The 27,691-nt window shown below is 46.4% G+C and overlaps 1 protein-coding gene across 1 annotated transcript; it reads left to right on the forward strand.

Annotated features, from left to right (window-relative positions):
- The first annotated feature begins 5,114 nt into the window (after positions 1-5,114).
- Positions 5,115-27,691, forward strand: LOC134352146 (ras-related C3 botulinum toxin substrate 1). Its single transcript, XM_063059391.1, has 6 exons — positions 5,115-5,258; positions 8,700-8,771; positions 9,935-10,052; positions 18,048-18,110; positions 20,409-20,568; positions 26,016-27,691. The coding sequence occupies exons 1-6, from the start codon at positions 5,224-5,226 to the stop codon at positions 26,144-26,146; spliced, it is 579 nt and encodes a 192-aa protein (XP_062915461.1). The 5' UTR covers positions 5,115-5,223; the 3' UTR covers positions 26,147-27,691.

Below are 27,691 nucleotides of genomic sequence, written 5' to 3' on the forward strand. Positions count from 1 at the left end.
ATCTGGGGGAAGGAAAACTCTGATCTCAAACCTCTGCTGCCTTGCGGCTACACCCACTCATGGGGAAGGCTTTGGGAGTAAATCCTGAGAGAAAGTCTGGAGCTGGAGTCCCTAAGGCAGTCTTACATTGAGTTCAACGCTGACTGGCAACTCCTGCAGTGCCACTGGTGCCAAACTGTATCAGTCTCTGCAGTTCCTTTGGATTCATCAGCTGTGTGGAGAGGGGGAGCAGCTCGCTCTCCACATCGTACTGCTCTGGCTTGTGTGTCACGTGGACAGCTGGGACACATCATCCATGGTCGACCCCAACCAATGGATGGCCTCAAGTTTTGTTAACTTAACCCTTTAAAAAACTCGATCCAGATGATGAGACATATCATGCCCCTCACGAGTCAACACTCCACCTTACTGTCCGGCTTCTAACTGGAACCTGACTTGAAATGATGAGCAAAGACTTTTAGAGATTTACTTTACTTTACTTTATACTTTATTGTTGCCAAACAATTGGTACTAGAATGTACAATCATCACAGCGATATTTGATTCTGCGCTTCACACTCCCTGGATTACAAATATTAAATATTAAAGATATTAAAAATAGTTAAAATTAGTAAATATAAAAAATTTAAATTATAAATCATAAATAGAAAATAGAAAAATGGGAAGTAAGGTAGTGGAAAAAAACCGAGAGGCTGGTCCAGATATTTGGAGGGTACGGCCCAGATCCGGGTTAGGATCCGTTCAGCAGTCTTATCACAGTTGGAAAGAAGCTGTTCCCAAATCTGGCCATACGAATCTTCAAGCTCCTGAGCCTTCTCCCGGAGGGAATAGGGACGTAAAGTGTGTTGGCTGGGTGGGTTGTGTCCTTGATTATCCTGGCAGCACTGCTTCGACTGTGTGCGGTGTAAAGTGAGTCCACGCACGGAAGATTGGTTTGTGTGATGTGCTGCACTGTGTTCACAATCTTCTACAGCAACCAAAATCTCAAAATCAAGTTTATTGTCACCAGGTGCACAAACACGGTAAAAAATAACTTACTTGCTGCAGTCATAGGCACACACCATCAGAGAGACAGTAAAATTAAAGGTAAATTATATACAGATATGGGGTCAGCTGAATAACATATCTTCAACATCCCCAAGTCCTACCTGGCAAACGGCAAAGTAAACTTGATAATAGAATTTTCAAATGGAATGATTGATGAGTCGGATCAAGGGAGAGATTTTTTCCCCAGCACAGAAAATAATATCAGTTTGAAAGCCCATCTAGACTGTTTAAAAACTAATTGTGCAGCAAATAAGGAGGTAAAAAAGATTCCACAATAGCACACACAAAATGCTGGAGGAACTCAGCAGGTCAGGCAGCATCTGTGGAGAGGAATGAGCAGTCGATGTTTCGAGCCAAGACCCTTCATTGGGGCTGGAAAGGAAGGGGAGAAAAGCCAGTGTAGCAAGGTGGGGGGGGGGAGGAGTACACGCTAGCAGGTGACAAGTTAGACTGGGTGGGTTGGAGTAAGAAGCAGGGAGGGGTCATGCCTTCTCTAACCACTTGCACTGAAACTATGGCTTTGGATCCCAAAGATCCCTCTTTTCCTCCACAATGCTTAGAATCCTGTCCTTAGCCCTATATTCTCCCTTCATGTTCCACCTTTCCAAAAGTTTGACTGTTTACATGTAAAAGGTGGGCAAAGTCAAAAGGGTGAATACGGGACCGAAGGTGTTGTATTTGAATGCGTGCAGTGTACAGGGTAAGCTAGATGAACTTGCAGCACAGTTGCAGGTTGCCAAGTATGGTGTTGTAGGTATCACTGAATCATAGGTGAAAGATTATAGCTGGGAGCTTTACGTCCAAGGCTTAGAATCAAAAGGATAGGCAGGAAGGCAGAGGGGGCGGCGTTGCTCTAACATAAGAACTAGGAGCAGGAGTCAGCCATCTGACCCGTCGAGCCTGCTCTGTCATTCAATAAGATCATGGCTGATCTGACCATGGACTCATCTCCACCGACCTGCCTTTTCCCCATAATTCCCCTACCATGCAAAAATCTATCCAACCTTGTCTTAAATATATTTACTGAGGTAGCCTCCACTGCTTCATTGGGCAGAGAATTCCACAGATTCACCACTCTGGGAAAAGCAGTTCCTCCTCACCTCCATCCCAAATCTACTCGCTCGAATTATGAGGCTATGTCCCCTAGTTCTAGTCTTGCCTACCAGTGGAAACAATTTTCCTGCCTCTATCTTATCTATCCCTTTCATAATTTTATATGTTTCTATAAGATCTCCTCTCATTCTTCTGAATTCCAGCGAGTAAGTTCCAGGCAACTCAATCTCTCCTCATAGTCTGGAATCAACCTGGTGAACCTCCTCTGCACCACCTCCAAAGCCAGTATGTCCTTCCTCAGGTAAGGAGACCAGAACTGCACGCAGTACTCCAGGTGTGGCCACACCAGTACCCTGCACAGTTGCAGCGTAACCTCCCTGATCTTGAATTCAATCCCTCTAGAAATGAAGGCCAACATTCCATTTGCCTTCTTGATAGCCTGTTGCGCCTGCAAACCAATCTTTTATGATTCATGCACAAGCACTCCCAAGTCCCTCTGCACAACAGCATACTGCAATTTTTTGCCACTTAAATAATACCTGTAATCTGATCTTCCATTTTTCTTTCTAAAGTGGATGACTTCGGATTTACCAACGTTGTATTCCATCTGCCAGACCCTTGCCCACTCACTTAACCTATCTATATCTCTCTCTGTAGAGTCTCCATAGCTTCCGCACAATTTGCTTTTCCACTTAATTTAGTGTCACCAGCAAACTTAAATACCCCACACTCGGTCCCCTCTTCCAGATTATTAATATGTTTTGCAAACAGTTGTGGGTCCAGCACTGACCCCTGCAGCACACCACTCACCACTGATTGCCAGCCAGAGTCCAGGGTAATACCCATGTATCCCAACTCTCTGCCTTCTATTAGTTAACCAATCCTCTATCCATGCTAATACATCACCCTCAACTCTATGCATCCTTATCTTACGGATAAGTCTTTTATGTGGCACTTATCGAAGGCCTTCTGGAAATCCAAGCAAATAACGTCCATCTGTTCCCCTCTATCCACTGCGCTCGTCATATCCTCAAAGAACTCCAGTAAGTTTGTCAAACAGGACCTGCCTTTGCTGGATCCATGCTGCGTCTGCCTGATGGATCCATTTCTTTCCAGATGCCCCACTATTTTTTCTTTAATGATAGCGCCAAGCATTTTCCCAACTATAGATGTTAAACTAACTGGCCTACATTTACCTGCCTTTTGCCTACATCCTTTTTGAACAGTGGTGTGACCTTCACCTGCTTCCAATCTGCCGGTACCTGGCCAGAGACCGGAGAATTTTGGTAAATTATCACCAAACCCTCTGCTATAACCTCTCCCATTTGTTTCAGTACCCTGGGATGCATTTCATCAGGCCCAGGGGACTTGTCTATCCTCAGGCCTACAAACTTGCTCGGCACTACCTCTTTAGTGATAGCTATTGTATCGAGGTCCTCACCTCCCATTGCATCCATAACGTCTATCTTAGGCATGTTAGACGTGCCCTCTATCGTGAAGACTGACACAAAATATTCATTCAAAGCCTCTGCCATTTCTTCATCAATTCCCCCTTCTCATCCTCCAAGGGACCTACATTCACTTTAACCCCCTTCTCGCTTTATATAATTATAGAAACTTCTAATCTCTGCTTTATATTTTGTGCTAGTTTATTTTCATAATCTAGCTTCCCTTTCTTTATTGCTCGCTTAGTGGTTCTTTGTTGCTTTTTAAAGTTTTCCCAATCTTCCAGCTTCCTGCTAGTCCTTGACGACTTTGTACGCACGAGCTTCTAATTTGCTGCCTTCCTTTATTTCCTTGGTTATCCAAGGCTGACTCTCCCCACCCTTGCTGACCTCGCTTTTAACTGGAATATACTTTTGTTGAGCACCGTGAAAAATCTCTTTGAACGTCTTCCACTGTTCCTCAACCATTCCACCATATAACCTGCGTTCCCAGTCTACACTAGCCAAATCCTCCCTCATCCCATTGTAGTCTCCTTTGATTAGGCATAATACACTGGTTTTAGATCGAACTATTGCACCCTCCACATGCAATGACCTCTGTTGGTAAAAAATTAAATCAAATCATTAGAAAGAGGTGGTATAGGGTCGGAAGGTGTTGAACCATTGATAGTGCTAAGGAACTGCAAGGGTGAAAAGACCCTGATGGGAGTTGAATACAGTACCCTAAACTGTAGTAAGAATATGGCCTACAAATTACAACGGGAGATAGAAAATGCATGCCAAAAGGCAATGTTACAATAGTCATGGGGGACTTCAATATGCGGGCAGATTGGGAAAATCTGACTGGTGCTGGATCAGAGGAGGGGGCAATATGCGGGCAGATTGGGAAAATCTGACTGGTGCTGGATCAGAGGAGGGGGGATTTCGAGAGTGCCTCTGAAATGGCTTTTAGAGGAGGTTGTGGTTGGGCCCAGAGGAGGTTCCGCTATTCTGGATTTGGTGTTGTGCAATAAACAGGAATTGATTAGAGAGCTTAAGGTAAAAAGAATCCCTAGGGGAAAGTGATCATAAATCCTAGACATATGTAGGAATCAGTCATTTATCGGAACCTGACAAACTGAGTTTAAAAAGGTGCAAGAGCAGTGACCGTCCACTGGATGGAGCGGAGGTACGGCGGCTCCAAGCGACGGCGCAGCACTGCAATGACCTTGGGAGCCGCTGGGCGGGTGGCGCTGCTGAGCGAGGTAGCGGTAGTATCTCTGAAAGCGGGGAGGGGCGCCGCTGCGCTGAGAGGAGTGGCTGCTGAGAGCCGCAAGGGGACGGGTTGGCTGCAGTTTCCCTGGGAGCTGCCGGGCTGGGTGGCGCTACCGACTCGTTGGGGCGGTCTGGCCGTCCTGTCTTTCGCGGCTGGGGGTGCGTCGCTGCTGGGAGCCGAGAGGGCGGGTTGGCTGCAGTTTCCCCGGGAGCCGTCGGGTGGGGCGGCGCTGCTGAGCCCGAGGAGTTATGTGCAGTATCCCTGGGAGACGTCGGCCGGGGTGGCGCTGCCGCAATTCCCGTCCGAGCCCGCGGGGAGGCGGCAGATCCTGGTTCCGGAAGTGGGGGTTGGTAGGGCTGGGCTGGACTGGACTTCCGGTTAGGGAGCGAGGCTGCGGTGAAGAGGGACGCGGAGTGCTGGACTGATGCAGGCGATCAAGTGTGTGGTGGTGGGCGATGGGTGAGTGTCGCCGCCGTCGCTCCTCGGCTCCGGGTCCCGGGCCCCTTCCCCTCACCTAGTCCGGCTGGGAGCTGCTCTCTTCTCTCCCCCTACCCCTGCCGTCCCGCCCTCCCGGCCTGGGCCCCGGTTTCGGCAGGAAAATCTCCGGGCGGCAGCCCCGCCCTTCGCCGCCGCCCCCCGGGCTCCCCCTCCCCCCCCCCGGGCTCCCCCTCCCCCCCTAACTTGCTCGTCAAAAACTCCGGCCCTTAATGTGTCTCCCACCCTCCCCCATCTCCACCCCTTCCCCCCTCTCCCCCATTCCCGACCCTCCCTCTCCCCCCTCGCTCCCATTCCCGACCCTTCCCTCTCCCCCCTCACTCCCACTCCCGACCCTTCCCTCTCCCCCTCACTCCCATTCCCGACCCTTCCCTCTCCCCCCTCACTCCCATTCCCGACCCTTCCCTCTCCCCCCACTCCCGACCCTTCCCTCTCCCCCCACTCCCATTCCCGACCCTTCACTCCCATTCCCGACCCTTCTCTCCCTCTCCCCCCTCACTCCCATTCCCGACCTTCCCTTTCCCCTCTCGCTCCCATTCCCGACCCTTCCCTCCCCTTCCCCCCTCGCTCCCAATCCCGACCCTTCCCTCCCTCTCCCCCTCACTCCCATTCCCGACCCTTCCCTCCCCCTCCCCCCTCACTCCCATTCCCGACCCTTCCCTCCCCCTCCCCCTCTCCCATTCCCGACCCTTCCCTCCCCCTCCCCCCTCACTCCCATTCCCGACCCTTCCCTCCCTCTCCCCCTCACTCCCATTCCCGACCCTTCCCTCCCCCTCCCCCCTCACTCCCATTCCCGACCCTTCCCTCTCCCCCCCCCCCCGCTCCCTATACCCGAATGGGTGCCTTTCCCCAACCCCACTCCCGGACGTCCTCTCACCCCACCGGGCTCTTCTCCTCACCCAACCCCACTGGCTATCTTTTCATTTCTCCCTCCAACTCTACTTGTAGACCCGTTCACACAGTGGAGAACAAACCGGCTCTGGTGTTTACGACCTAGTGGATTATTTGTACGTTTTCTTGAGGAATTGGTAGTTTTTACAAAATTCCAGGCAATTGTCTTGAGTAGTTTTCTGGACGATTCTGATAATTCCTTCGTCACCCGAGGTTCAGGCAGACTGGAGATCTGTACAGTTTGTAAATAGCCTGTGCTGTTTGCTTTGGTACATAATTTTGCATTTCATATGTACTCATCTAAAAGATCGGTGAAGTGTCCTTTAACTTTCTACCAACGTGCTCCGAGTCCCATTCCTTCTGCTAACTTGCATTACCACCTGGTTAAAAACGCCCTGATTATGTTCTCTTAAGTCTTCCAATCCATTCATGGCATCGCTCTTCCCCCTCTCCGTGTCCTCCTGTCGTCTGATCTCTGATTCTAATCTCTTGTCCATTGTATATTATGAGTGGCTTTGCCGTCAGATGCCAGTGTTAATAGGTATGTGCTCCCCTGCCTATAAAACTCTACCCCCATAAGTAATAACACAAGAAATTCTGCTGATTCTGGAAATCCAGAGCAACACAAACAAAATGATGGAGGAACTCAGCAGGTCAGGCAGCCCTGATGGAGGGTCTCAGCCTGAAATGTTGACTGTTTATTCCCTTCTGTAGATGCTGCCTGACCTGCTGAGTTCCTGCAGCATCGTGTGCACGTTGTCCTCATAAGCGACACTTTACACTGCAACTAACTTAAAGCTTTGCCACTCCTGTGATATTTTGTACAGTTTGTCGCTCTGCACTCTGTAACAATAAAGATAGAAGCTAAATTACATCTTGGGGTGATGGGTGTGTGCATCTGCAAAGTCATAATCTCACATCGGGTTAGTCTCTGATCTGAACCCTATTCCCATATCTACTTAGTGATACAGCATGGAGTAAACCCTTCTGGCCTTTCGAGCCACACCGCCCCAGCAACCTCACACCTCATACCTCATTTTACCCTAACCTTTTCATGGAACAATTTGCAATGACCAGCTATTGTACCACAGAGCTGTCCATCCACCTTGCACAGTGATTTGGAGATAACAACACAAGGCATCAAAGAGGGGCTCCTTGCCAGAGTCTCTTGTGTTATTGTTTATGGGGATAGAGTTTTATAGGCGGGGAGCACGTACCTGTAATCAGTGACATCTGACAGCAAAGTCACTGTGATCTCTTATCTGTTCACAAGTGTTGAGTGTCTGCTCTGATGTCTTGCTACCCTTGCTATTTATATTCCTGCTGAAGCGCTCTCCTCCACTCCTGAGAGCTGTGCCTTCGGCTGCTGAGACCCTCTGGAATTCTGTCCCTTCCAGCCAGCTCCAGCACGAACCTCCCCAGCATCAAGGGTACCTTCAAGAGGCAGCATCCATCGCCCAGGACATGCCCTCTTCTCATTGCCGCCATCAGGGAGGAGGTACAGGAGCCTGAAGACCCACACTCAATGATTTATGAACAGCTTTTACTCCATCAGATTTCTGAATGTACAATGTGCACTACCTCATTATATTTTGCTCCCTTTTTGTACTAGTTACTGAATTTAATTTTGTATATATCGATTGTTATTTTAAAGTTTGTGACTATTATGTATTGCACTGTACTGCTGCCACAAAACAAATTTCACAACTTGTGCCAGTGATATTAAACCTGATCCTCTGTTATTCCACTGAGTCCCGTCCACCTGCACCCGGACCACAACGCCCCAGACCCCTCTCATCCAGGTCCCCATCCAAATTTCTCTGAAATGTTGTCATCAAACCCACATCCACCACTTCTGCAGGCAGCTCGTAGTGAAGAAGTTCCCCTTAACCCATGACCTCTACTAGTCTCACCCAACCTCAGTGGAAAAAATCTGCTTGCAGTTACCTATCTATACCCCTCATAATTGTGTATACCTCTTTCAAATCTCCCCTCATTCTATACACTACAGGGAAAAATAATTTCTAACCTATTTACTCTTTCCCAGTGACTCAACTCCTATAGTCCCAGCAACAGCCTTGGAATTTTTTCTCCACACTTTTTCAGTCTTACATCTTTCCTGCAGGTGGATAACGAGAACTGCTCACAATACTCCAAAAGACTTATACAACTTCAGCATAACATCCCAACTCCTGTATTCAATGCCCTGATTTATGAAGGCCAATGTGTGGGGAAAAACTCTCCAAATGTTAGTGGTCCCTTAAGTGACAGGACTGTTGGCAGAGAGTGACCCCTCAGTCTGGCTCACTGCTTGCTGCGCGTCTATTTTTAAAGTTCCTTCAGCTAGAGTTCTTGGAACTAGTGCATTCTCTGTTAAATTGAGTGCTCGATGGTGTGGAACCAGTGAAGTCACCACCGGATGTATCTCTTTTAAAGCGACGCGTGTCAGTAGGAAGTCTCTTCCCCCGTGGGAGCTGGTGGTCCCGTCTAACTGCTCTCTGCTCTCTCCTGCAGCGCGGTGGGTAAGACCTGCCTACTCATCAGCTACACGACCAATGCCTTCCCTGGCGAATACATCCCCACTGTGTGAGTCGGCGTCTGGCTTTCTGGGTCTGGGTTCTGGGTGTTGGGAGGCTGGTGGAAGCTGAGTGTGATGGCAAGGACACGAGGGAATTTATTGAAAGTTCAGCTTTAAGTGTCATAAATCCTTACAGAATGCAAACAGGACCTTTGGCCCAACACATTTTTAAATATTGCTCATGTACCCGCCCCAACCTCGGCCCGAAACGTCGGCTGTTTATTCATTTCCATAGATGCTGCCTGACCTGCTGAGTTCCTACAGCAGTTTTTGAGTGTTCGCACAATTTCTGGCAGTTTCTTTCAAACACGCACCACCCTCTGCATGAAGAAGCTGTTCCTGATGACCCTTTTAAGTCCCCCCCCTGCCCCCCAAACTTAAACAGGAGGGCACGTTTTGCTGGGAAAAATACTGAATAGAAAGGTTAAGCTGCCCTTTACCCACTAAATATAGTGGAGCTGGTTTTGTTTTTGTGTGTGGGGGGGGGAGGGTGGTACAGATTATTTGAAGGGAGGGTAGTGCAGTTTTGGAGGGTCAAAAAAGGGTGTTGGTTATTGGGGCAAAGATTGCTGCTGGGCTTTCTGCGAGTACCATCCTGTAATCGCGAGAATCTAGTCTGGCGGTGGGTTGAAGGGAAAGAGGAAATTGGAAGGCAAGAGACGGCTTGGTAGTGTAGTGGTTAGTGTATCGCTTTATACTGCCAGCAAGTGGTCTCCATTTCCCAGCGGGTTCTGAAAGGAGTCTACATTCTCCCCGTGATCAAATGGGTTTCCTCTGGCTGCCCTGGTTTCTTCCCACATTCCATAGACATACGGGTTAGGGTTGGTGAGTTGTAGGCACTGGAAGCATGGTGCCACTTGTGGGCTGCCCGCAGCACATCCTCAGACTGTGAATGTTGACATAAAACAACACATTTCACTCTATGTTTTGATGTAAATGTGATAAATAAAGCTCATGGTTTTTAATCTTTGAAATGTGGGAGGGGGTGGTGCAGGAGCAGGGGCAGGAAGTCGGTTGGGGTGATATTGCCAGGTGGGTTGACCTCAAGTTGGGATGGAGCCTTGGTGAACTCATGGCTTTGTGGTGGTGAGAGGGGTTTAGCTGCTCCTTTGGGACGCTCTCTCCCCACCCGCTACTCCTGCGTGCTTCTGAATCTCTGCTCTTCCTGCAGTTTTGACAACTACTCCGCCAACGTGATGGTGGATGGGAAGCCAGTGAACCTGGGCTTGTGGGACACAGCGGGACAGGAGGACTATGACCGACTGCGCCCACTTTCCTACCCGCAAACTGTGAGTGTATGACTCTCGCCAGAGCTCAGGTTGTTCTGGGGTGGTGGTGGTGTGGGGCACTATGGGGGGGGGGGAGTTCGCTTACAAGGGAGGGGAAGTTCCGGAGTTCCCAGTTTGCAGTAGGGCATGGCTGGGGACTTGGTTGTGTAGCAGCTAGAGTAATGTTTCACTGTGCCAGTGATCGGGGTTCAATTTCTGCCACTGTCCATAAAGAATTTGTACGTTCTCCCTATTTCCCATGTAGGCTTCCTCCATTCCAAAAGACATACGGGTTAGGGTTAGTAAGTTGTGTCGGTGCCAGAAGCGTTTTTACACTTGCAGGCTGCCCCCCCACACAATCCTCAGACTGTGCTGGTAATTGACGCAAGTGACGCATTTCACCGTATGTTTCAGTATTTTGATATACATGTGACAAATAAAACTAATCTTTAAAATTAGGCATGGGACGGTTTGTGGGGTGTTCAGCGGAGACTGGTACGTGCTGTCTGAGGTAGTGGGACTTAATAATGTAGTGATTAATACAGCGCTGTCACACATCGGGGTGTTAGGGTTTGATGTTTAATTCTGGCGTCCTCTGTAAAAAGTTTGTACGTCCTTCCCGTGAGCATGTGGGTTTCCTCCAGGTGCTCCGCTTGGCTCCCACAGTCCAAAAACATACGTTTAGTAGGTTAAATGGTTATTGGAAGTTGTTGTGTGATTAGGCTAGTGTTAAATAGGCAGGTTGCTGTGTTGGTGGGCTGTATCTCTAAATAGAAAAATTAAAAATTAATTTATCAACAGGGAGGGGTCTGAGCGAAGAGTGGGTAAAGGCCAGGTTTGTTATTTAAAGGTGATGCAAGTCTGTTCTGACTTTGCAGCAGGTTAAAGCAGCCGGTGGTTAATTATCCCTTGCTTCCTTCTCTCCTTGTTTGTGTTGTCAGCTCGTTGAGCAGATAATGGAGGGACAATAAAGGTTCTGTAGTGGGGGAGGACTTGACTTGGGCCTATTAAAGACTCTGGATTTCCCCAAGAATTTTTGCTTCCTCCTTGCAGCGGAGCAATGATTCGAGTCTGTTTCTCCGACACTTTGACCAAATCCTGTTGTTATCCCAAATTCTCTCTCTCCCAGGTAAGGGGAAAACTTTCAACTTTGACACCAAATCATGCCATGGTTGTTCACCCCTGACATTTTTCACCCACTGCCCATCATGTAGCGTCGCGGTTACAGCAGCTGCTTTACAAGTGCTGGCTTTCAGATCGAGGTTCGATTCCTGCCGCTGTCTCAGTAAAGCAGCCAGCATAATCAAAGACCACACCCACCCTGGACGTTTTCTCTTCTCTCCTCTCCCAACAGCCAGAAGATACAAAAGCCTGAAAGCACATCCCACCAGGCTCAAGGGCAGCTTCTATCCCCCCGTTATCAGACTCTTGAACAGACCTTTTGTATGGTAGAATGGTCTCTTGCCTCACAATCTACCTCACTCTGGCCTTGCACAGTATTGTCTACCTGTGCTGCACTTTCTCTGCAACTGTAATACTGTATTTTCGGTTATTGGTCCCTCAATGCACTGGTGTGATGAAAATAAACCGCCGAGATGGCAGCTTCTGCCCGTTACACCACTGGTGTTTAGGGCAACAGTGACAGTCTTCCACCTCTGGCCGTGTTCAGGGCTTCCTTCATCACATCAGTCGCTCTCTTTCACTCCTGTCAGCCATGCAAGTCCCGGGTGGATACTCGGGAATACTGTCACGCAGATGTAGAAAGATTCTTTATTGCTGTTTCTGTAACAATTTAGTTTTACCAGTCAGGGTTGTTAGTGCTGAGCTGAACCCCCGAACCTGGAGGACCGGTGGGCCACACTTAGTCTGGCCTGTACCTTTTGACCTGTTTGGCATGAGTGACCCTACCAAGAGTCAAAGCATAAAGCCCTGACTCCAGCCAACATAGCTCTCCAGGTCATTGAGACATACAACCCAAACCACAGCAAGGCTGTGGCCCTCTTAGGGGGTAGAGATGGCAGGCAAAACAAATATTTTCGTAGTAGCTTAGCAAAGCAGAGTTTGGTTATCATCACTGACATTATTGGAAGACCCCAGTTTGTGCAGAGAACTCATATCACTAGATTAGATTAGGTTATGAAGACATGCAGTCCTCTTTTATTGTCATTTAGTAATGCATGCATTAAGAAATGATACAATTTGTTCCTCCAGAATGATATACTAGACTCAACACTTTCGAAGTCAAGAGAGTGAAACTGCCCCAGTACGTTGTCTTTTCCACTTTAAAACTCTGCCACATAGGTCTCCTGTCATTGTTGGATATGGTGGCCAACCAACAACTGGAGTTGGTTTCTTATTGTCGCATTTATCGAGATACAGTGAAAAGTTTGTCTTGCACTTGGTTCATACAGATCAGATTATTATACGAGGGGTGATTGATAAGTTTGTGGCCTAAGGTAGAAGGCATCAATTTTAGAAAACCTAGCACATTTATTTTTCAACATAGTCCCCTCCTACATGTACACACTTAGTCCAGCAGTCGTGGAGCATACGGATCCCTTCTTTGCAGAAGTGGTCCACAGCAGGGATGATTGATGAGTTCGTGGCCTAAGGGAGAAGGGGATGAGTTATACAGCTCTTGTTACATGCATGTGCAGTTCAACTCTTTGAGTGAAAATACAGAAAGTTTGAAGTTAATAACTCATCTCCTTCTAACTTAGGGCACAAACTTATCAATCACCCTTGCTGGGGACCACTTTTGGAGGTCCAAGACACCGACCTCTACAAAGAAGGGATCCGTATGCTCCACAACCGCTGGACTAAGTGTGTAAATGTAGGAAAAATAAATGTGCTAGGTTTTCTAAAATTGACTCCCATCTTAGGCCATGAACTTATCAATCACCCCTCGTACAGAGCATTGAGGTAGTGCAAGGTAAAACAATAACAATGCAGAATCAAGTGTAAAGCTACCAAGAAAAGTCATGAAATTTGTTGCTTTGCAGCAGCAAGGCATAGAAAAATGGCTGTAAATAACAAAATAGTATAAAAGAGGAACAACGAGGCAGTGATCCTGGGATCATGGACCATTCATGATGGAGGGGAAGAAGTTGTTTCTAAATTTGTGTCTTCGCCGCCTGATGGTAGTAATGTAGTGACCTGTCCTGGGTGATGAGAGACACATGCCAATAATAAAATAATTACCAATAAAAATAGCAATGCTGGAAATATAGCCAAATGCTCAGCAAAAGAAATGGTTGTCTTCTTCGGCACTCAAGGTCAGGTTTAATGGTCATTTAACCATATCCATGTATACAGCTAAACTAAACAAGGTGCAAAATCAGTGCATACAGACACACACAGCACATATAGTTATGTTAGCACATACAGTTACAAACTAAAGTCCCTGAGTGACATTGCCTGAAGATTGATGGCACATGGGATGTTGTCCTGGAGCCATGTTTCTGCAAGAATAAACACGCAGCAGTTCCTCATCTCACACTGGGTCAGCCACAGGTGAAGGCAGTCCAGTTTGTCTTCCAGGGAGTGAACACTACAAAGCAGCACCAACAAGAGAACACTCCTAGGATCCAAGTTTTCTCAAGCTATTGGAAGCTCAGCCTGATCTACAGAGCCCCAATCTCTTGGAATATTCATTCTGAGCCTTGCCCTTTAAAGGAGGAATTGCAGTGATTTTTTTAAAACCATAATTGGTTGCATCAGCCTGGCATGGAGGCTTCAATGCCCAGATTCTTAAGATGCTGCAGAGAGTGGAATTCGGCTGTTCAGACCATCGAGTCTGCTCCACCATTCAATTTTGGCGGTTTTATTGTCCCTCTCAACCCTGTTCTTCTTGCTCCTTTCTGTAACCTTTGACACCCTTACTAATTAAGAACTTACCAACTTGCACTTTAAATATACCTGGTGACTTGGCTTCCATTATACAATGGCTAATTTAAAGGGGCATAATTTTAAGTGATTGGAGTAAAGTCTTGGGGGTGGGGGGGAAGTCAGGTAGATTTTTTTTACTCAGTGGTGTGCATAGAGTGTGCTTGCCAGTGGTGGTGGTAGAGGCAGGTGCTTTAGGGGCATTTAAAAGACTGTTAGATAGAAACATGGGTGAAAGAAAATTGGGAGGGACGGGTTAGATTGGTTGAAAGTTTGTTCAAAGATCAGCACAATGTTGTGGACCTCAGTCTGTAATGTCTCTGTTCTGTTAACATCAGACTGCATGCAGTATTGGGCGGGTTCAGTGTGAGTGTGCGTCAGCTCTTTGCATTCCTTACTCTGGTGCTTTTGTGACGCAGGCAGAGTCAATGTGTTTCAACTTGCCGTCCTACCTGCATCCGTAAGGGAGAAACAGTCAGCCACTGTGCTGTTTGCTTTCAGGGTGTGTACATTTGGCTGTCTGCTGCAATCTCTCGGAGAGGTGCTCAGTGCTTGGGGGTGGCAGGTTCAGTAAGTGTGCAGAGCGAGGGACTGCGCCTTCAGGTCTGCCCTCCCTGTTCTGACAGCTCTTGTCACCTCACCCACAACAGGGAGAAAAGTGCAGAGTTTGGCCATTCAGCCCATCATTCCATCGTGGCAGATTTATTATCCCTCTCAAATCTATTTTCCTACCTTTTCCCTGGAAAATTATACACCTTTGCTAATCAAGAACCTATCAGCTATTTTAATGACTTGACCCCTGTAGCCGACTGTGGCAATGAATTCCACAGATTCATCACCCTCTGGCTAAAGAACTTTCTCCTCATCTCTGTCTAAAGGAACTTGCTTGTATTGAGGGAAAGTATCCTCTGGTCGTAGACTCTCCCATTATTAGAAACATTCTCTGAACGTCCATTCTGTCCTTAGCCTTTCAATATGAGATACCCCCTCATTCTTCTAAACTCCAGTGAGTACAGGCTCAGAGCCATCAAACACTCCTTATATGTTAACCCTGGGATCATTCTTATGAACACTCTCTGGTGATTATTATTATGAATCCTCTCTGGACCGTCTCCAATACCAGCATGTCCATTCTAAGATAAAAGACAGTTCTCCAAAGTGCCTAATAAAGCCTCAGCATTACATAAGAACATAAGAAACAGGAGCAGGAGTTGGCCATCCGGCCCATCGAGCCTGCCCCACCATTCAGTAAGATCATGGCTGATCTGTCCGTAAACTCAGTTCCATCTACCTGCCTTTTCTCCATAACCCTTAATTCCCTTACTATGTAAAAACCTATCTGACTGCATCTTAAATATATTTAGTGAAGAAGCCTCAACTGCTCCCCTGGGCAGAGAATTCCACAGATTCACCACTCTCTGGGAGAAGCAGTTTCTCCTCATCTCCATCCTAAATCTTCTCCCCTGAATCTTGAGGCAATGTCCCTTGCCCTTGTATTTTATCTCTTTGGAAATGAACGCTAACATTGCATTTGTCTTCCTTACCACCACCTCAACCTGCAAACTTACATTTAGGGCAGGGATCCCCAACCTTTTTTGCACTGCGGACCGGCCAGTGGGGGGTGGGGGGTTCAAGTAGGGATAAACTCACCTCAACATGTCTTTTACAGTTAGGGTCGCCAACTTCCTCACTCCCAAATACGGGACAAAAGTAGCCGTCAAATCCCGAGACACTTTACCCCAAGAAAGACTACCATGACGATGAAGCCTTGCGCGGGTACCTGAGTACGCATGCGTAACTGCACGTGTGATGTGTACATGCGCGTACGTGCCGATTTTTGTTTCTCCTCCCACAAATTGGTTTTGCCTTCATCTTCCCGACTATACTGTACGTACATTATATAGGCTGTGTATTTATCATATCATTCCTGCTTTTACTATATGTTAGTGTAATTTTAGGTTTTATGTGTTATTTGGTATGATTTGGTAGGTTATTTTTTTGGGTCTGGGAACGCTCAAAAATTTTTCCCATAAATTAATGGTAATTGTTTCTTCGCTTTACGCCATTTCGGCACGAAAGGTTTCATAGGAACGCTCTACCTTAGTGGGAGGAAAACGGGACAAACCAATTTAGCCCAATATATGGGATGTCCTGGCAAATACGGGACAGTTGGCAACTCTATGTTCAAGTTCAACAGTGCGTGACAGAGAATGAGGAAAGGTGCAGCTGACTCGTATCATTTCCTCGCGGCCCGGTAGCACATGCTTTGTGGCCTGGTACCGGTCCACGGCCCGGTTGTTGGGGACCGCTGATTCAGGGAATCCTTCACTAGGTCTCCCAAGTTCTTTTGTATCTCCGATTTCCGAATTAGTTTCCTGTTATAAAAACTGATTTAAAGTATTAAACTTAACACTTAATACAGTGTTGATTGCAGGATTCTTAGCATGTGGAGGAACAGAAAGATCTTGGAATCCACATCCATAGATCCCTTAAGGTTGCCATGCTAGTTATTAGGGTGGTTGAGAAGGTGCACGGTGATTGAGTTCAAGAGCCATGCGGTAATGTTGCGGTTCTATAAAACTCTGGTTAGATCATACAATACTTGGAATATTGTGTTCCGTTCTGCTCACCTCATTACAGGAAGGATATGCAAGCTTTAGAGAAGGTACAGAGGAGATTTACCAGGATGCTGCCTGGATGAGAGAGCATGTCTTATGAGGATATGTTGAGTGGTCTAGGGCTTTTCTCTTTGGAGAGGAGGATGAAAAGTGACTTGATAGATGTGTACAAGAGATGTAGATTAAGTGGAGAGTCAGGGACTTTTTCCCAGGGTGGAAATGGCTAATACGAGGGAGCATAACTTAAACATCACTGGAGGAAAGTATAGGAGGGGGGATGTCAGTGGTGAGTGTGTGGAACACTGTCAGGGGAGTTGGTAGAGACAGATACATCATGGACTTCTAAGAAACTCTTAGATAGGCACATGGGTGATAGAAAAATTGAGGGCTATGTGGGAGGGAAGAGAAGAGTTAGATTGATCTCAAGAGTACTGTTGTATGTTCTATTGTCTCCATTGTCTGAGAGGTTGCTTATGTTTCCTGCCTCGCATTTGATGGATTCTTGGTTGTCAAGGAGTTGGGATGTCCCAAGGTGATGGCAGCTATAGCAATGCAGGCTCATTCTCGAACAGAGACCCAAGAGACTACAGATGCGTGAATTTGGAGTAGCACATACTTCTCTGGAAGAACTATAATACACAACTATAAAACGTAGGAACAAAATTAGGCCACTCGGCCCATCGAGTCTGCCCTGCCATTCCAATGACTCTGCCTCCACAGCCGTCCATGAAAATGGCTAAAGTAATTCCTCCTCATCTCTGCTCTAAATCGACTTCCCTCTATTGTGAGGCTGTGTCCTGTGGTCGTAGACTCCCCCACCGTAGGAAACATCCACTCTAGATCCCCCTACTCTTCTAAACTGCAGCGAGTACAGGCCCAGAGCCATCAAATGTTCTCATATATTAACCCTTTCATTTTCAAAATGATTCTCATGAACCCCCTCTGGACTCTCTCCAATGCCAGCACAGTTCTTAGATAAGGAGCTCAAAACTGCTCACAATACTCCAAGTGTGATCTGACCGATGCCTCATAAACCCTCAGCATTACATCCGTGCTCTTATATTTCAGTCCTCTTGAAATGAATGCTAACATTGTATTTGCCTTCCTCACCACTGACTCAGCCTGCAAGTTAACCTTTAGGGAATCCTGCACAAGGATTTCCAAGTCCTTTTGCACCTCTGATTTTTAAAAAATTTTCTGCCCTTCTAGACAGTAGTCTCCAGCTGTGAGGGGGGAAAGGAATTGTGACATGGGGTTTTTAATGTCCATGGTTCATCTCTCCCCCACTGAGTCACTCCAGTGGATTGCCGGAGATGCATTTCTTTGTCAGTTGTGGGAGGTGGTGACTCGTTGGGCTGAGCCAGCTGCTGGTGGATTTAACAGTGTCTCCCTCCCTTGCCATTGGGTGTCTTCTTGAGTCAGACACCCTGAGTGGGGAGGGGTAGACACCTGGCGGGAGAGAGCGAAACAGGCCTTTGTAACCTATATGATTCTGTTTCTTGTTTTTGAACAGGACGTGTTTCTGATCTGCTTCTCGCTGGTGAGCCCAGCCTCCTTTGAAAACGTCCGTGCCAAGGTAGGTGCCGACTGTCACCGTGCGATCTGCTTCTTGTTGTCTGTGATGGTCTCGGTGACACTGCAGTCAAAATCTGCGGTGTCAGGTTTTGTAGATGTACGGTAGCAGAATGCTATTATAGCACCCGTGACCAGGGTTCATTTCCACCAATGGTGCATTTCACTGTGTGTTTCGATTACGTGACAAATGAAGCTAATGTTTATAGCCTTCGTACAGCACACAGCTGGGGCATTCATCCCAATCCATCCATGCTGACCGTTGCCTGTCTGAGCTTATCCCATTTGCCTGCCTTTGACCCATATCCCTCAAACTCCTTTCTCTCCACGTATCTGTCCAAGTATTGTAGTTGTACCCCTGGCACTCTCAGAAGATAGAACGTAGAAACAGTACGGCACAGGAACAGGCCCTTCTGTCCGCGATCTTGTGCTGATCCAATTAAATTAACAATCAAATGTCCGACTGATCTCTTCTGCCTACACACGTCCATATCCTTCCATTTTCCTCACATTCATGAGCCTATCTAAACGTCTGATAAAAAAACAATCCTTAATGTTTCTGCCTTTACCACCACCCTGGGCACCTTCCACTCTCTGTAATTAAAAAAACAGCAACTTACTCCTCACAGCTCCTTTGAAATTAATCCGTCTCACCTTAATTAGTGCCTATAAAAAGTATTCAACCCCTTGGAAGTTTTCATGTTTTATTGTTTTACAACATTGAATCACAGTGGATTTACTTTGAGTTTTTGTGACACTGATCAACAGAAAAGATTCTTTTGTCAAAGTGAAAACAAATTTCTACAAATAGGTCTAAATTTATTGCAATTATTAAACACAAAATAATAGATTGAATAATTACTCACCTCCTTCAGGTCAGTATTTAGTAGATGCACCTTTGGCAGCAATTACAGCCTTGAGTATGTGTAGAAAGATCTCTATCAGCTGTGCTCAGGACACTGAAATTTTCCCCATTCTTGTTTACAAAACTGCCAAGCTCTGTCAGATTGCATGGGGATTGTGAGTGAACAGCCCTTTTCAAGTCCAGCAGCAAATTCTCAATTGGATTGTGGTCTGGTCTCTGACGTGGCCACTCCCAGGACATTAACTTTGTTGTTTTTAAGACATTCCTGTGTAGCTTTAGCCTTACTTTTAGGGTCAATTGTTTTGCTGAAAAACAGATCTTCTCCCAAGTCGCAGTTCTCTTGCAGACTGCTTCAGGTTTTCCCCCAGGATTTCCCTGTAGTTTGCTTCACTCATTTTATCCTCCCAAGCCTGCTGCAGTGAAGCAACCTCACAGCATGATGCAGCCACCACCATGCTTCATGGTTGGGATGGTGTGTTTTTGATCATGTGGGCTCACACCAAACGTAGCGTTTAGTCTGATAGTCGAAAAGCTCACTTTTGGTTTCATCAGACCATAGAACCTTCCAGCTGATTTCAGAGTCTCCCACATATGTTCTTGCAAACTCTACCAAGATTTCATGTGAGTTTTTTTTAACAGTGGCTTTCTCTTTCCCACTGTCCCATAAAGCTGTGACAGGTGAAGCACCCGGGCAACAGTTGTTGTATGCACAGTCTCTCCCATCTCAGCCACTGAAGCTTGTCACTCCTCCAGAGTTGTTACAAATCTCTCAGGGGCCTCCCTCACTGGTCTGCTTGCACAGTCAATCAGTTTTTGAGGGTGGCCTGCTCTAGGCAGATTTACAGCTTTACAGCTGTGCCATATTCTTTCCATTTCTTGATGAATGACTTAACTGTACTCCAAGGGTTATTCAGTGACTTGGAAATTTTCGTGTATCCACCTGACTTGTGCTTTTCAATAACATTTTTCACGGAGAGGAGATGCTTGGAGTGTTCTTTTGTCTTTACAGTGTAGTTTTTGCCAGGATACTGACTCACCAATAGTTGGACCTTCCAGATACAGGTGTATTTTTACTACAATCAATTGAAACACCTTGACTGCACATGGTGATCTCCGTTTAACTAATTATGTGACTTCTAAAACCAGTTGGTTGCACCAGTGATGATTTAGTGTGTCATATTAAAGGGGGTGAATACTTTTTTTTGTCTCCATGGAGTGATATGACCTAAATAGACACATTAAAGCTCTCAGTATAGACATTCCAATGCTCACTGAAATTGTGTGCAGTTTCCAGAATCGTTGCTCCAATGGTGTGTTAGCAAATGTTGCTCAAAGCCGCTGTAGGTGGGACTGAGGATTACCTGCAATGTTACTGAATGTGCGATAGTTTGAATGGTCTGCTGTGATGTATATCTCGTCCCTTTTATTTCTCGCTAGTGGTACCCTGAAGTGAGGCATCATTGTCCAAACACGCCCATCATCTTAGTGGGGACCAAGCTTGACCTGCGAGACGACAAGGACACGATTGAGAAGCTGCGGGAGAAGAAACTGACCCCCATCACCTACCCACAGGGTCTGGCTATGGCCAAGGAGATCGGTAGGCACCGCTTCCCCCTTGTGCAACTTTCATCGTCAGGCCTCTGCGTCCCCAGCCGCTGAAAACCCCTGTCGATGTTTCTGTGGTAAGAAACCAGTTCTGGTTGGGAGTCTCCTTCCTCCTGGATGGATCGCTAACCAGAAAGCTGTTCTGCCCCCCATCCTGCGGGCAGCACAGTAGCGTAGCTGTTAGCGTGATGCTATTACATCTTGTGCATTCTGGAGTTTGGAATTCAGTTGCAGCATTGTAAGAAGTTTCTACGTTATCCTCCTGGCTTACACAAGTTTTCTCCAGATGCTCTGGTTTCCTCCCACAGTCCAAAGACGTTCTGGTTAGTAGGTTAATTGGTTATTGTAAATTGTCCTGTGATTATACTGGGGTTAAATGGGGGGTTGCTAGGGAGCGCTAGAAGGGGCTGTTCTATGCTCTATCTCAATAATTAAATATATTTACACAGGGGCACGAGACTGCAGGCGCTGCAATCCCACACTAGCATCACTGGACTAAGGTGCAAGATTAGCTTTATACATTGAAATTGGTCATTTGCATCAACAGTCTGAGGATGTGCCGGGGGCCGTCATGCATCCAACACCAACATAGCATTCCCACAACTCACCCATACCGCTTTGGAATGTGGGAGGAAACCAGAGCACCCGGAGGAAACCCCCATGGTCACGGAAAGTGTGCACACTCCGCGTCATTAATGTTGAAAAGCGATGCCAATGTGCCACCCAATCATTATTACGGGTCATGAGATAAAGTGGAGCTGGATAAATATTTGAAAGTTCGAGGAGTAGTCGTGGGGTTTGAGGCCAGCATGGATCAGCTGTGATCCTATTGCGTAGGAAAGGTTGCAGGGGCTAAGTGGCATTCTTATGTCCTTGTGTCCAAATAGGTGAGAGCAGTGGGTGACAGGGAGGGGCAGGTTCCAGCGCTTGGGGTCTTGGAAGATGAAGCTATGGTCGCCAGTGGTTGAGCAGTTAACATGACGATGGGACGGTAGCATAGCGTTAGCACAGTTGCTTTCCAGTGCCAGCAAACACTGATCGGGGTTCAGTGGCCACCACTGCCTGTAAGGAATTTGTACGTGCTCCCTGTGACTGCATGGGTTTCCTCTGGGTACTCCGAATTCACCCCCCCCCCACCCAACAATCCAGTTAGGGTTAGCGTTAGGGAGTTGTGAACATGCTGTGTTGATGCTGGAAGCATGGCCACACCTGCAGGCTGGCCCGGCACATCCTCAGTGTTGGTCGTTGATGCAAACGAGACATTTCATTTTATTTCTACGTTTGATATGTGTGCGACAAACTGAGAAGTAAGGGAATACCAGCCTGTTTCAGATTCATTTATTTTATCACGTGTAAATCAAAACATCAGTGAAATGTGTGGTCTGCGTTAACCACGGTTGTCAACATAACGTGTCAACAGTGTTCAACAGAAAACAAGACAACTGCAAAGCAAGCTCTTTTACCTTCCTCCCACCCAGCCCCTCACACAGACAGGCCACCTCGAGAACTCTGTCCTCGGCCCCAGATTCTCAGACTGGCACAGGGACTCTGACACCACCTTTGCTGGAGATGATACTCTTCTCAGTTTTCAACTTAAGTGCCGCAGTAAAAATTATGATTAAATTAAAGCGGTTTTGGACCCACAGTCTAATTCTGCATCTAAATAAGACCATAAGACATAGGAGCAGAATTAGGCCATTCAGCCCATCGAGTCTGCTCTGCCATTCCATCGTGGCTTGATTTGTTATCCCTCTTAATCTGTGGCAATGAATTCCACAGATTCAGGTTTCAAAGAGATCCCTGCCCCTCATTCTTCTGAACTCCAGTGACTACAGTCCCAGAGCCTTCAAACACTCCTCGTACATTAACACTTTCATTCCCAGTCTTCTTGCCTTTGGGTAAATTACCTGAGTTTCTAAAATGTGGAGCTTTGTGACTGAAGCCTTTGGGCTTTGCTTTCACAATGTACATTATCTTAGATCACTTTCCCTCTGTTGAATCTGTGCTGGGATTTATCAGTGCTCTGAATTTCAGCAGTAGCTTCAGGGCTTGTTTGTTACACAACTTGTTTAACGGTAGGAAAGGTGAGCAACCCCCTCAGCTTATTTGCAAAAAATCTCACTTCACTCTTTGGAATGTAAACTATGTGTTGTTTTTCAACTTTGCTAAAGCTCCTCCAATGAACAGACTTCTGCACAAACCTTTGGCCGGCTGTATAAGGAAACAGAACAGTGCAGACCCTTTTACACGCGATGTTGTGTCAACCTTTTAATCTTCTCTAAGACCGGTCTAACCCTTCCTTCTGACATAACCCTCCATTTTTTATCATCCATGTGCCTATCTAAGATCGCTTAAATGACCCTAGTGTATCTGCCTTTACCACCACCCCAGCCAACCCCACTTTATGTCAAAAAGAAAATCTATCTATGACATTCTCCCCTCCAATCACCTTAAAATTATGACCCTGGGGCACCAAGTCTCTGGGTGTACAACTTCGTATCTTTTATCTTGTACCCTTGTATCAAGTCATCTCTCATGCTCCTTCACTCTAAAGAGAAGAGCCCTAGCCCTGCCAACCTATCCTCATTGGACATGCTGTCCAATCCAGACAGCATCCTGGTAAGCCTCCTCCTAAAGCTTCTTCATTGTTCATTTATAGTCTTAGTCATACTTTATTGATCCTGGGGGAATTTGGTTTTCTTTACAGTGGCACCATAATTAATAAATAGTAATTGAACCATAATTGCTAAATAGTAATACGTAAATTATGCCAGTAAATTATGAAATAAGTCCAGGACCAGCCTATTGGCTCTGGGTGTCTGACCCTCCAAAGGAGGAGTTGTAAAGTTTGATGGCCACAGGCAGGAATGACTTCCTATGACGCTCTGTGCTGCATCTCGGTGGAATGAATCTCTGGCTGAATGTACTCCTGTGCCCACCCAGTACATTATGTAGTGGATGGGAGACATTGTCCAAGATGGCATGCAACTTGGACAGCATCCTCTTTTCAGACACCACCGTCAGAGAGTCCAGTTCCATCCCCACAACATCACTGGCCTTACGAATGAGTTTGTTGATTCTGTTGGTGTCTGCTACCCTCAGCTTGCTGCCCCAGCACACAACAGCAAACATGATCACACTGGCCACCACAGACTCGTAGGACATCCTCAGCATCGTCCGGCAGATGTTAAAGGACTTCAGTCTCCTCAGGAAATAGAGACGGCTCTGACTCTTCTTGTAGACAGCCTCAGTGTTCTTTGACCAGTCCAGTTTGTTGACAATTCGTATTCCCAGATATTTGTAATCCTCCACCATGTCCACACTGACCCCCTGGATGGAAACGGGAGTCACCGGTACCTTAGCTCTCCTCAGGTCTACCACCAGCTCCTTAGTCTTTTTCACACTGAGCTGCAGATAATTCTGCTCACACCATGTGACAAAGTTTCCTACCGTAGCCCTGTACTCAGCCTCATCTCCCTTGCTGATGCATCCAACTATGGCAGAGTCATCAGAAAACTTCTGAAAATGACAAGACTCTGTGCAGTAGTTGAAGTCTGAGGTGTAAATGGTGAAGAGAAAGGGAGACAAGACCGTCCCCTGTGGAGCCCCAGTGCTGCTGACCACTCTGTCGGACACAGTGTTGCAAGCACACGTACTGTGGTCTGCCAGTCAGGTAATCAAGAATCCATGACACCAGGAAAGCATCCACCTGCATCGCTGTCAGCTTCTCCCCCAGCAGAGCAGGGCGGATGGTGTTGAATGCACTGGAGAAGTCAAAAAACATGACCCTCACAACGCTTGCTGGCTTGTCCAGGTCGGCGTAGACACGGTTCAGCAAGTAGATGATGGCATCCTCAACTCCTAGTCGGGGCTGGTAGGCGAACTGGAGGGGATCTAAGTGTGGCCTGGCCTGACCATAGGCCAGAGCAGCTCCAGAGCAAGTCTCTCCAGGGTCAGAGGTGGTCAGATCAGAACAGAGTATGGGAGTGATTTTTTGGTGTGTGTCTCTGGCACTGATGCACAGTGCAAGGAGGTCTTTAATCAGCTGGAGGAGATAAATATGATGGAGTGGCATGGTCTTTAAACACTGTGATAGCCAGCTGTAGTCAAGGTGGTGGGGCCTTGACTAGAGAATGTAAACATTCACTCACTTTCTCCGTGATTCCGTCTGTTTCTCTAGAGATACAGCAGGGCCTCAGGCGGTTCCAACCCAACGAGCCCCTGCCACCCTGTTAACCCTTACTTCTTTGGAATGTGGGAGAAATCTGGAACACCCAGAGCACAAACGCGGTCACAGAGAGACAGCCGCGGGTATTGAACCCGGGGTTGCTGGCACTATAGTCGTGTGACGCTAACCTCTCTGCTATCGTGCTGTACCACTTGTGGGAAAGAATTCTGTGAACGTCCTGTTCTGTGATTCGAGCCCATTACTACCTGATCTGATACACCAAGCACACTGTGGTTTCTCTACCAGCACTTGCCACTTGGCCCATTACTCTCAGTACTAGCTCTTGGGAAAGGCTCTCTGATTAGATCCAGTTTCCTTTTCCCTTTCCCTTCAATACTTGGAGCTTTTCAGGTGTCTGACTCCTGTTTGTAGATAAAATGTTCATTTTGGGCCTCTGTACCAGTTGGAGGGAGAGTGGGGGTAGTTAGAATGTGTCTCTCTGTCTCCCTTTCCCACACAGACTTGACTGTTAGTTTGTTCGTTTAGGAAGAATCAGAATCACGTTTATTATCACTGATACGTTGTGAAATTTGTTGTTTTGTGGCAGCAGTACAGGCCAATATATAACTTGCAGTAAGAAATATATCAGGATGTGCTGCTTCTCAATGCTACCATCAGGGAGGAGGTACATGAGCATGAAGGCACACACTCAGTGTTTCAGGATTAGCTTCCCCTCTGCCATCTAATTTTCTGAATAACCTTTCCTTTCTCTTTTTGCGCTATTTATGTTAACATTTCAAACTATATATACTTACTGTAATTTAGTTCTTTTATTATGTATTGCCCTGTACTGCTACCACTAAACAACAAATTTCAGGATATGTGCCGGTGATATGAAACTTGATTCTGATATTTAAAAAAAAAACAGGTAGTGCAAAAAGAGAGGAAAATACTGCGCTGGTTTGTTTAGAGATTCAACATGGTAAAGGACCCATCCAGTCCAATGGGTCTGCGCCACCCACGTGACCAATTAACCTACTAACCTGCACGTCCTTGGACTGTGGGAGGAGACAGGAGCATCTGGAGGAAACCCGTGCAGTCACAGGGAGAGTGTACGGACTCCTTACAGACAGCGGTGGGAATTGAACCCAGATTACTGACGCTGTAATGGTGTCCTGCTAACACTAGGCTGGCGTAGTTGTGGGATCTTTCTCTGGGGATGGGGGGAGGCTCGTAAAAATGCTGCTGTCGTAACCTGCTTATTCCCCCAGGTTCGGTGAAGTATCTGGAATGCTCGGCACTAACCCAGCGAGGCCTTAAGACCGTGTTCGACGAAGCCATCCGTGCGGTGCTCTGTCCCATTCCTGTTAAGAAGAAGAAGAGAAAATGCTTCATTCTGTAACTCTCCTTTGTACCAGTTTACCAGGCCTACAGCATTGATTCAAAAATGCCAATATTCTCCCTTTCATTGTGATCACTTTCTCCTTTTAGGATTGCTATTGAACACACCCATGTACTTTTTCCAATATTTAATGAGGATTGGTTACTACTTGCTCCATCCGCACTCCCTCCCCCATTTCCCCTCCTTACACTCATTTGTATTTAAATTGCCAAATTATCCACTATAAACTAGCAAAACACTTCATTTGCACTGCAAACACTAAGTCATAGAAGGAATTGCACCTTTCTGTCATCTGGTACTGTTTACAGCCTGTCCAGAACTCTAACCATACCAGTGTAGAACCTACTCCCTAAACATCTCAGGATCACTCCAAGTTAACAGTCAGCACACTCTGGAGGTGACGGTGTTGATGTAGACTGACTCAGTACAGCTCTGAAGATGTGACTGGATTTAGAAAACTTCAGAGGCTGTAGATTACTTTTGTTGGCCCTGGTTCTTTCTAGATAACATTACATGCTAACACATTACCTTGCTAGCTCCAAGTTGGCACAGATGCTTTAGCGTTAAGTACGAGTTAATCATGTCTGCTGCTGCGTTATCTGAACTTTAAAGAAACTAACACTTAACACATTGGAAAGTCTACGCAAATAACTAATAAGGCTAGGATGTGCTCCAGTTTGGAGGTGCAATTAACAATAAGGCATTGGACTGAGAATTTTCAGTATTCTTGGATTGAAGCAAAGCAGATGCTAGATTTTGGAAGGACCCCCGTATGTGTTCTTGTTGAATTGTATATTTTTTGAGTAATGATGCTAGAGGAATGGATAATCTCAGGAACAGATGTAAAACTTGGGGGTTTAAAAAGAACAATTGAAAGCATTGACTGGGTCCTAACAAGCTCTGATTTGTATTTTGTAAGGGATTTTTCTGTAACATAACCTCTCGTGTTTCTGAAATGGTTAACTTCTCAGCTGTATGTGGCTAACAAGATTTTTAAAGAAAAAAAAGTAAATTTTAACAGTAAGTTGTATGGAAGTGTCATTTTTCATGTTGCATTAACTGGAACTTAGAACAAAGTTGCAAATTTTAGTTAACACCTTTCCGTGTCAAGTGCTTCAAGCAACAATCCTGTTAGTAAAAGAGCATTTTTTAGTACCTTGGTTGTATTCCTCCGTGACTGCAGATCTTAAAATACTTCCCTGCTTCAACATCGAGAAGCCTTAAAGACCAAATCCTGCGCCAAGCCACTAACACCTTGCTTGTCCTCGTGCTTGGTTTAACTCTACCATAGACGCCTTATCTAAAATGTACATAATCCCAATGTATTTTCTACCTAATTTTTTCTAATGGTTATGTTCTGTGCATGTTGCTAATCTGTTTTTGGAACAGTGGGTTCCATGGGTGGGAGGGGACAGCTGTTAACAAAAATTAATCTGCTTTTTATATAAACGTGTTAAAATGTTGGGAAAAAAAAGGAACAGCTTGCTTGCATTCTAAATACTGTCTTATGTTTACTGTGATTTAAATAAATGGTTAATAATCTGA

This window comes from Mobula hypostoma, chromosome 9, assembly GCF_963921235.1.
Source record: "Mobula hypostoma chromosome 9, sMobHyp1.1, whole genome shotgun sequence".
Lineage (NCBI taxonomy): Eukaryota > Metazoa > Chordata > Chondrichthyes > Myliobatiformes > Myliobatidae > Mobula > Mobula hypostoma.